This window comes from Protobothrops mucrosquamatus, unplaced genomic scaffold (assembly GCF_001527695.2).
Source record: "Protobothrops mucrosquamatus isolate PMUCROS unplaced genomic scaffold, P.Mucros_1.0 scaffold3483, whole genome shotgun sequence".
In the NCBI taxonomy this organism is placed as follows: Eukaryota; Metazoa; Chordata; class Lepidosauria; order Squamata; family Viperidae; genus Protobothrops; species Protobothrops mucrosquamatus.
This window is the reverse complement of record NW_015389457.1, coordinates 87862-99459: the sequence shown is the minus strand read 5'-3', so window position 1 is coordinate 99459 and position 11598 is coordinate 87862. Positions and strand designations below refer to the sequence as shown.

The window sequence follows — 11598 nt, the reverse complement described above, 5'->3', positions numbered from 1 at the left end:
TGTGTTAGGGTGCTGAGAGCCAACGCCTCGTCAATCTTCAAACGCTTCGCCCTCGTTAAGACTGGATTACCAGCAGGAGGGGGCGTGACAAGTTTTGGATACTTGGTCTCAAGAGCAGGCAGACAAAGAAAACCCATTGGTGGAGTCTCCGTCTCCGTACTGAGAAAAGGCGTTCAGGTAAGACCAACGCCCCTTCCCCATTTTCAGCCTCCTACAGGCCCAATAGTTACCAAACTGTGTAGTAGTGATTTTCTTGTTTAAAATCTGAAACTAGGGCAGAAGAGAGTCCTTGAGGTCAGGAGGTTTAAAGATGTCTTCAGTTCTGAACTGTTATACTTTGACTTCTATAAGAAGAAATCTGGCTGTCTGCAGTTAAATTCTTGTAGAATCTTGTAGAAGATTCCATGGTATCCTCATACCAGTGAATACTGACAGGGTCCACTGGAATGAACTATCATTTCAGACTAGAGAAACACTTTAAAATATATCTGTGACATGATATGTTTTTCTTTAGGGAAGGCTCTGCCTCTGATGGTCTTAAATATGGAATACATAGCAAAATTCAAGGGAACATCAGGTTCCCAAGAAAACAGAGAGAAAAATTGTCAAAGAAATTATTCAGCGCTATAAATTTGTAGCCTGACCTAACAGGGAATAGTGTAAGAACATTATCACTAAAGAAAGATCTGGAAAAGTTTTTTTTTTTTTTTAATGTGAGGCTTTGATGCATCTTCAGAGAAAAATGAGGTTGAGATAAAAAACTATAAAGAGTATTTTTAGTTCAGAATTAAACTGTTGGGTCCTTGATGTTCTCTGAGCCTGGCTGTTTTCTGGCTAGCACTGATGATGTTACCTAGTTACCTCAGAGATCACCAAGAACCCCACAGATCAAACTATGTTACTTTGATCCTTGGTGCTTTCTGAGCTTGGTTGTTTTCTTGCAGATGTTTCATTACCCAACTAGGTAACATTATCAGTGCCTGCAACTGTGCTGCTGTAGAAAAGGCCCATCATTTTATGAAAATTGAGACTTTATCAAATAACATATACACACATCTCAGAAAGGAAGCACACTGATACAGAACATCTGTAATATATTTAATAGAACTGCTAAATCAAAAGTTAATATTCAGCATTGTAAACGGATGCCTGTGTGACAATTCTGCACTCACAAATGTGGCATGTTATTTTTATTTCAGAAGAAGCTTACTGGGGCTTAAAACATTAGGACTACACAGTACTTTTTCCCCATTTTAACAACTTAGTTGTGAGAGATCTAACACATTTCATACATAAGGATATTAATCTGCTGACACAAGACCCTTTTGTCAATAAATGGACAATGATGAGCTAAATCAAACACCTTTTATTTATAAATGGCTTGGAATCATTTCTCCTTATTTTCAAAAAAGACCTGTTTGGTGGTAGGAACTTTCAAGACCATACAACCTTAACCATAAATATATTATTATTGCTTATAAGAAAGACAATCAGAAAATGCAAGTTTGCTAGCCTGGAATTTTATCCTGCAGTTCCAAGCAAAACCTTCTATTTATTTTTTTTGAGCTCTCACTTAGAAATCAACGTTTTATGGCAGAGGGTGCCAACTTAGAATTTTTTAGCTATAGAATGACCTTTAAATTATTTTTTCTTACTCAGAAGAAATATTTAAAAAACAAAAAGAAAACAAAGAACCTACTGACAGTGCAAAAATATCTCCTATGCAAGATAGTGGAGATGTCTTTTAATGTCAATTTTAAGTGCTAGATAAGGAATTTGAGTTATTTTCTGCTCTGCAGCATTATGTTCTTTTAACAACATAGTTTTGACTTTATAGCAGCATAAACAATTAAGAGTCAGCACATTTGTTTAAATAAATATACATTTTATTAAGGTTCTAGGATAGTGATAAGGGGAGATATGTATGAATAAATATCTACATATAGGATAGAATAGAATAGAATAGAATAGAATAGAATAGAATAGAATAGAATAGAATAGAATAATAACTTTATTGTTACTTTGAATGTACGCTAATTGGCATACATTAAAATGAAATTTTGTTGCATACACCTATCAAAGGGTCACCATCTCCAATATACACTGCATAAATATGACAAAAATAAATAAATATATATATATACAGAATTATGCATATATATGCATATATCTTTCTCATTCAGTGTTTTCTAAATGAAGTTAACTTTCAGGCTTTTCATGTTTTGAAATATTAACTTCTATAATTAGGAATCTCACATGCTGAATATATTAAGATGTAATGTATTAGTAATTTTTTAATTTATTTTTTTTATTTTTTTTGCTATTGTTTTCTTCTAGGTTCTCTTCTTCTTCTTTTTTTTTTTACAAACATCCTGGGCTAAGCTATAGTTTAAATATACCCCTTATGATATACCAGAAATTTTAGAAAAGAACAGCATCGTATAACAACGCCTGCTGTTTTTAAAAAGGGGAAATACAGAAAATAAAAGATATAAACATCATCATCATTTTTATCATTTTTCTCAGGTGCCCAGCTGGGCTTAGTATGAATCATCTTTATCTCCCTGAGGAAAAAAATTCAGAAAATAAGGATATGTGAGAGCTCACCTTTTTTTCATATAATTTTATTAAAGCTCACAATTAGAAAGTAAAAAGTAATACAAACTACAAAAATGTATAAAAATGTAAAAAAATAGAAGAAATGGAAACACAGAGAAAAATACAAACGACTTCTTCCTGACAAGTACAAACAACGTTAGTCACTAATCTCTTAAAATACAATAGATGCACTATGCTCCTCATAACTCATCTCAACTTTGAAGCTCATTATTCATTTCTAGACATGTGACAGCTATCTCAGTATATTGAAAAGTCCACTTAGGGGGAAATGAGTGGTCCATCCCAATTCAGTAGTTTCTTGGAAATTCAAATATAATGTATAGTTAAGGAAATTAGGTTTGTCCAGCATATCAAAGAGAAAAATTGGGGGACATGATAAGTATCTTCCAATACTTGAGGGAAAGTCACAGAGTAGAGGACATTGACTTATTCTCCTCTGCTGGAGGACAGGACAAGAAGCAATGCATGGAAGCACATCAGAGGGAGATTCAACCTGGAGCTAAGGAGAATTTTCCTGACAGAACAATTAATCAATGGAATAGCTTGTCTCTTGGAGTTATGGGTGCTCTATCAATGGAGGTTTTCAAAAATAGACTGAATAACCATTTGTCTGGGATGGTATAGAGTTTCCTGCCTTGAGCAGAAGACCTCTGAGGTCCCTTCCAGCTCTATGATACTATGCTCTATATGTTGATTATTCAATTGATCACAGGATAAAAAAAGATTCAACAAGGTGACCTGATTTCTGAGGTAACAATGATTTGCCTGCCAAAGAAAGATCAGGCCTAAGAGCAGGAATACATATTCAAATGCTGAACCTGACAAACAAATTTAAAAATGAATTTTGTATCTAAAAATTAATAATGTTGGAAGGAAGCACAAATATTATAATTATTAAAATTGTCCCCTTCTGTTCTTGGGAATCCCTTGCTAGAGCATTCCTCAGAAATGGTCAGGCAGGCTTTTGTTGAAATGACTCTACAAAGGAGAGTCCACTGTGTATGTTCTGAGGAGGTCTGATCCACTTTTGGATAGCTCATACAGGTAGCCCTCAACTTACAACCATTTGTTTAGCAACCATTGAAGTAACAACAACACTAAAAAAGTGACCTACAACTGTTGCACCATCCCCATGGTCAGATGATCAAAATTCAGGTGCTTGGCAACTAGCATGCATTCACAGTGGTTGAAATATCCCACTGAGCCCTGGTGGCGCAGTGATTAGAATGCAGTATTGCAGGCAAACTCTGCCCACAGCCTAGAGTTCAATCCTGACCGGCTCAAGGTTGACTCAGCCTTCCATCCTTCCAAGGTCAATAAAATGAGGACCCAGATTGTTGTGGGCAATAGGCTGACTCTGAAAACCGCTTAGAGAGTGCTGGAAAACACTATGAAGCAGTATATAAGTCTAAGTGCTATGGCTAAGTGCTATAACTATTTGCAACCTTCCCAGCCAACTTCTGACAAGCAAACTCAATGGGGAAAGCTGGATTCATTTAACAACTGAGTCACATGACTGCGAGATCGGTGGTATATAAATTTGATCAATAAATAGAAATAAATAAATAGATAGATATAAATAAATAAATAAATGACTACCTGACTAATTTGATAACTGCAGTGATGAACACAAATAGTTGTAAAATCAGATGTGATTCACTTAACCATCTTGCTTAGCAACAAAAACTCTACTCCCAATTTGAGGACTACCTATACTCAAAGCAAGTTGTTCCTAATCTGATCCTTTCCTTGAGTTCACGGCTCCAAGATAACCCTTTGGCTTGTGTCTATCTCTTTAGGGAGGCAGCAATCTGCGGATCTTGGGCTTAGTAAAATCAGATGAAGGCTTCTACCAGTGTGTAGCTGAAAATGAAGCTGGGAATGCACAAACCAGTGCACAGCTAATCATCCCCGAACCTGGTAAGCTGCAAAGAATGTTCAGAATTTCCTGTTTCAATTTGTATTATTAACAGACCTTTGAAATATGTGCCTTCCTCTGATGTATGGCAGCATTCTTACTCATAGGCTGGTTGGTTGCAATGACAGTGGTGGGTAATCACTCACGACATGCGTCAGCAGTTTCTACTTCAGGAGAAAGCCATTAGAATTGCCCTTAGAGGGAAGTGAGACACCTCTGAGCTCATCAGAGCTATGGAATATGTTAGATAGATACGTAAAGTATCTCCCTTGGGAAGAAACCCCACCCTGGTGGGTAGAAACACATCCATATCTAAGTGGTGCTTTTACTTTTCCTGGTGACTCCTGAGAGGAACTTTTTAGGAACTTTATGTTAGCCACAAACAACCAGACCGATACATGCAGAGTTCAAGCTAACTATTTTATTATAAAGGAGTCCCTGCAGATTTTACTACACTAGTTATTGCTGACAATAGGGGGGCCTGCTCATCTTCATTTCAAGGCCATTGAGCCAGCACTGTCTGAAGACATTTCCACAGTCATTTGGCCAGCATGATGTCATGGAGCACTGTTATCTTCCTATTGAATTGGTACCTATTTATCTACTTGCATTTGCATGCTTTCAAACTGCTAAGTTGTCAGGAGCTGGGACGAGGACGGGAGCTCACCCCTTCACATGGTGCTCGGGTCTCAAACCTGAACTGCTGGCTTTCCAGCCAACAAGACTCTGGGCTTGAGTCTTAACTACTGAGCCAATGTGCTGTCCCAACTACTTTATTACGTTCTGTCTAAATTACAGGAATCTCCCCAGACTGACAGACTTCTCTTGGGAACCAATAGATAAGACTCCAAAGATTGGTCCTTTGTCACTTGTGCAGTGATTCCATGCTAATTCTGCACTTGAGTCCTCCTCCCTGCCAGGCTGGGTACTTCCCAATACTTTATGGAAAAATCAGGGGAAATTCTCTGTCTCTTTAGTGGCTAGTACATTATGATAAACAAACCTGAAAAACAAAAAAATGTGCATCCAATCCAATCTATATCCAATCCATGTCAGTGTGACATTCCTCCAGATTTAATCTATCAAACAAATGCATTGTGATCTTTTTAAGCAAAAGAGAAAAAAAAACCATTTGCCCTACATAATACACATTTTAGTTTGTATACATTTTCCCCAATGTACACTTGCATGCAATTTATCCTTATATATTCATTTTATGTAACTAGTCTTAATACATAATGTTGTTTACATGAACATTCCCAATGCATACTTTTCTTCCTCCGCATGCTGCCAAATGTATATTTTTGCCTGCAGACACATTTTTATATCCAGTGCTGGAGTTTAAAAATATTCCGAGACAACTGATATAGTATAAAATACGTGACTGTTCGTGCCATAGCAGTTTCTCTTTTTTTGATAGATTGCAAAATTCTTCTTGGAAAGACGCATATAATAGATTTTTTTTTTTACATCCCTGATGGAAGATAATGTCATTCATGGCCCTGACTATCCCTGTTGCAAACTGTTTATTTCCATATGGGCAGCTATAATTAAAATACTTTGCATTGTAACAAAAATATCATTTGAGGATGTTCAAACAGAATGTGTTATCAGGTTATTTTAAGCTGTCTGGCACTGGACTGTTGTTTCAGTATTGCTCTGGAAGGAGGAACAGGTAAAACTAAGAAAAAAAAATATGCATGCAGCATGCGCTATTCTTCAATAACAATAATTACTGGATTGCAGTGTCTTATATGCAGTTAGAAGAGAGCAATAGCGAATAGGAAGGATTTAAAAAAAAGCAGGAACACACTTATTAAAATGAAAATACTGTAATAAAAAATAATAATAGACGTAATCCTTAATTTAGAATCATTCGTTTAGCAACCGTTTGAAATTATAACTGCACTGAAAACAGTGACTTATGACAGGTTCTCACATTTACGACCATTGTAGCATCCCCATGGTCACGTAATCGAAACTCACGTGCTTGGCAACCAACATGTATTTATGATGGTTGCAGTATCCCAGGGACATGTGATCATCATTTGCAAACTTCCCAGCCTGCTTCTGACAAAGTCAGTAGAGGAAGCTGGATTCACTTAGGACCATGTGATTCACTTAACAACTATAGCAAAAAAATGTCATAAGATCAGGTGGGACTCACTTAACCACCACCTTGCTGAACCCGACTGTGGTCATAATTTGAGGACTACCTTTACCTGGTTTTCTGCTTTTTTCCTCTTCCTATTCACTGCTGTTTTCACTATTCTTCCAGGTTTAAACAAACTCATTGTTCAGAATAGAGGTATATGCAAACACACCCAACGCAAAGGCTTTTGAACAGGAATGCTGAAAATAATCTGAGTCATTTCAACTATCAATTGTTAAGTGTACACTTAACAAATGTATGTGATGTGTGGATCAAAAAAGCAGATTGAATACTCTTGTTGGAGACTCCTTTTCAAATGTTCTTCTGAACCTGTGAGAATTCCATCTAGTGATAGTGTTTCTCTTTTTATGTCCATGTACTCATTCAATGTGTTTCGTTCACTAATCTTGTATTTAGCTACTTAATCGGTATCTGTGACCATGAACACTATTGCAGTCATTTAACATGAACAAAATTCATGGCAAAACCAGAGAGCAGTAGCCTCTGGAGGGGCGGTTCATAGGTGACATGGACAGCATTCTGATGTCCCGTTGCAAATACTTTTTGACATGTATTATGACATTTAACACAAGATGTGTTGTTGTCAAATAGTGTGGAAAGAGGCTAGATGTAGAGAATTCTCTGTATTGAACTCTCATGTATTAATAAAAATCTATGAAGTGATACTGAATTTATCAATGCTGATCACATTGATGCTCTCTCCTCCCATTTCATTGGGACAGCATTCCATGGATAGTGCTTTGTTTCCCATCCCATTCATGTCAGAAGCACCAAAGTGCTTTCAGGTTGAAAGGATTAGCCAGTGACATCACCGTTGCCCAGGGAATGCCTGATTGGGGGCTCCTTTCGTGCCCCTGTTAAGTTGCCCACCAAAGCGGTACCCATCTATCTATTTGTGGGCACTCAATTTCGAACTGCTGGGTTAGCAGGAGTTGGAGCGAGTGACAGGAGCTCACCCGGCCACACAGCAGCAACAGGCTCTCAAACGTAAGCCTGACAATTGTCAGCCCAGAGTCCTAACCATGCAAGCCACTGCTTTGATTATTAGCAACATGATTATGAATTCATATGTTACACAACAGCATCTATCTAGTTCACTACTGTCATTCAGCTGATATTTAATTGGAAGCACCCATGTGGTAGAAAGTACTTTATTGATAGAGTGGAGGCAAGCAAATAGAGGTAGAATTGCCCTGTGTTGTGAGAAAAAATGAGGATGCAGATGTTGGAATCATTCTTGTGTAGAAATTGATGCTTCCATGTCACTTTTGTCCCAGGTGAGCAATGTGGACCCCTTCATGGGATTTCTGTATCCACCCAGATATTCCCATTCCCATTTCCTAGTTATCTGTCTGTCTGTCTGTCTGTCTGTCTGTCTGTCTGTCTGTCTGTCTGTCTGTCTGTCTGTCTGTCTGTCTGTCTATCCGTCCTATCTATTACCTTTCTGCATATCATCTGTCTATGAATTCCATATATAAGAGATGTCACATTTCACAAATGTATATTTCCTTAGTTTTGGACCACTCATAAAATCCAATGGGGATTGTTAACATTTCTCTTCTCTTCTCTTCTCTTCTCTTCTCTTCTCTTCTCTTCTCTTCTCTTCTCTTCTCTTCTCTTCTCTTCTTTTCTCTTCTCTTCTCTTCTCTCATCCCCTCCCCTTCTCTTTTCTCTTCCTCTCTCTCCATCCACCCATTCATCCTTCCATTCTTCAATCTTTATTTATTTATAAAATGTATTAACTAGCCATCTTACCATATGGGTGGCTTACAGTCATAACAATATGTCTATACATACCTTTCCTTCCATCCCACTTTAGGAGCTATCAATAATCCTGCAGGGTAAGGAGGTCAGGAAACAGTGACTAACTGAAAGTCACCCAGTGAAGTTGCATAACTAAAAAATGTGTGGATTTTAGTTTTCTAAAGTCTCTATTTCAACATCTTGACGTTATAGCATTAATACGGTAATTCTTCCTACCACCAATGATCAGAAGGCTGTCTAGACTTCTCTTAAGAACCACCAAATCCATATCCTATTTCACTATTAGCTAAAGTAAAGTTGTAAGGGTATTTTATTTACCTATTTATTTGTTAATGAGAAAGCTGAATTTCCATGTTCAATTCATGGGATTTCGCACCAATACCAGCCCTCCCCCCTCTCCCTGGTATAATGCAATTTAATTCACCTCTGAGATCTGTAAAAAAAACACCTATATAATTCATTAGCATCTCTGTCTAAGAGTTTAAATTTCTGTTCTTTGAGATTACGGGCTGTTTTTTAATGGCTTGACATTAGACTAAAATGAAAGTGAGCAGAAACAAAGGCAAATCTTAAAAAGTGATGGAGATCCCATTGTAAATGGTCTCCATTCCCTGCCCCTATCAATGATGGATTGCTTTCTCTTGGCAATTTAATCAGATCTCCATACAATGCCACTCTGATTCCTCTGAGATGTTGAAAGCGACAGCCTGCACAGATGGCAGAGGGGAGGCAGAGAGAAATAGAAATGAGCCACTGGGTTTGACCACAGCAGGAAGAACACTGCCCTCCCTGTTTAAAATTTTGTCAATAAATGGGCACCATCCCTTGCTCACACAATGTAAATGCTGGCTCCACAGCTGTTCTGTTCACGCTTGTCCATGGGCCACAGACAAGGAGTTACCCCTGGCAACTAGGACAATCCTCTTTCTGCTGAGACCCAGACAATAACCTATTAAAGTCCCCATTTGCTCTTGGTGGATATTTATAAAAGCCTAATGAGTTTTCGATATAGTATTGTGAGTGGTGTCCAGCTTATCCTTCTTGCAATCATTACACCTGATGAAAGGCTAGGCTGAAGGTGTTAATGGAAGATGGATCTCTGTAGGGAGAGGCACCATCAGGGATAATTCATCCCAAATGATTGAACGCTAAATCTTTTCAAGTAAGGCCAAAAGCCTCATTTTAAAAATGAGGTCGGGTTTATGTTTCAAGGCTATGGGAATATAGAAATAAATGTTCGCCATTTTCTGTGGGCTTCAGCTTTCTGGGAATCTCATTTTCTCTCTCTATCTCTTTCATTCTTAAAGCATATTTTACCCTTGAAAACCTGTTGATTATTTCCAATTTTCAGAACATGGAAGTGTGTCTTAATGACATTCCCAGAGATCCAAGTGGGGGAATATGCACTACATGAGTAGCTATCCCTCCTCAGGCCTCTTCACATATTAGTCATATACCCAGAATATGCTGCCTATTCTGACTTATGGGTAATAACTTAGGGTTCTGTCTGTAAGAGTTGCCTTGTGGTGAGATGGGCAGCAAACAAATTGAATGAACGAATGAATCCACATCAGCTAAAGCTATCAGCTCCCCACAGAGGCAGGTACTCACACAACCTGAAACCATATCTTTGATACATTCCAGGGAATGGTAACCATATTAACTATTTTACAGATTCTGAGTAGTTTGAATAGTGAAATCACACGAATTATATTTTAAAAATTTGATTGATTTATTTAATTTATATGCTGCCCACCTCACTGTCATGTGACTCTGGGCAGCTTACAGTCTGATAAAACTGTATTCCAAAAGAATTGTAAGACAATAAATATAGCATTAAAATTATCAGAGAAATAGCTAATATGGGGGTGGAGGGACATACTATGGAGTGGAAGTGGGATCTTCTATTTAATGCAGTAGCCACCTCCTGGATGACGTGCCCCCATCCAGCCTCAGACCAAGTGGCAGAACCAGGTTTTTAGGCCCTTACAGAAAATCAAAAGAGTGGAGGCTGTCAAGTGAAAAAAAAAAAAAAACCAGGCCCATGCATGAAGATCTAATTAAACTGATTAATTGTTACTTCATCTATTCACAGGAATCTTCTCAACTAACAGTTAGCACCTGTTTTGAGTTAGATGGAGTTAGAGCCCATAGAATTCAAAGGGGTGGATGGGCTTAGTTTAGTTGTGGCTACATAAGGATTCTAGGCTGATCCCCCCTTTTCATTCTGCCCCCAGGTTCTGCTACTCCTTCTCCTATATCGGCAGACCTTACATATTTGATTTTGTGCAAAATGATGCAAATGTTTAACTCACATCATTTGTGTGATGATGTTACACACTCGCCCCCATTGTGGATCCTTGTTGTACCAGAGTTTTTTAGGTTTTGAGGACAGAACATTTAAACATAAAAGAGTCAAATTTCATTAAGCTGCTGCTTTACATTTCAGAGAGATTCTATGAGCCATCAAAGCCATTTGGGAAACTGTCTTCCGCTGCAGTGCTGGCCAGCAGATGGACACTAGAACGGCGGAGAGATTGTCATTTGCATTTCAATGCTAGGGGGGAAAAAAAGAAAAGGAAGCAAGAAAAGCAGTGGTCCTCCTGCTTGCCCCAATTTTGCTTGCATTTTGGAACAAGCCATTTTCCATAATTCCCGGAATAACTTCCACATGTCATTATTATCAAAGTTCAGAATTTGCAGCCCATTTGCCCAAGGGAGAAGCATTGGGACCATGATAAATATTAAAGCCAACTCACTATATAGATTTGATTCTAATTTGAAATAGTATCCAGTGTTGAGCATATGTCCTTGGAATCAGTTCTTGTTAATAGGCTCCATTCCATGATGAGGTTCATTCACTTCTAATACAGTACCTGTGACATGTTCTTAGCATTTCAGGTTTCCTTTTTAAAAGAAGATTATATTGCTAGTCCTTTTATTTGTGTGTGACTTCAAAAGCCACTTTTCATTATTAAAAATTATCCCAGTGTGGAAGGAGAATATGCAATAAAAAATAAAGCAACACGAAATTCCAACAAATTAAAATATTACAAGAAGAAAGAGGAGAGGAAAAGCAATGCAACCACAGAAACACATGTAGACAGTAATCTAATCAATTGCT

The 11598-nt window shown here is 37.8% G+C and overlaps 1 protein-coding gene across 1 annotated transcript in view; it reads left to right on the top strand.

Annotated features, from left to right (window-relative positions):
• The window catches only part of LOC107297718 (netrin receptor DCC-like), a gene marked incomplete at its 3' end in the record, with an annotated part of 252330 nt that overhangs the window by 158625 nt on the left and 82107 nt on the right, over nt 1–11598 (top strand). Inside the window, exon 7 of the mRNA XM_015827079.1 lies at nt 4419–4539. Coding sequence (XP_015682565.1) covers nt 4419–4539 — 121 coding nt within the window. The remainder of the gene's footprint in view (nt 1–4418; nt 4540–11598) is intronic.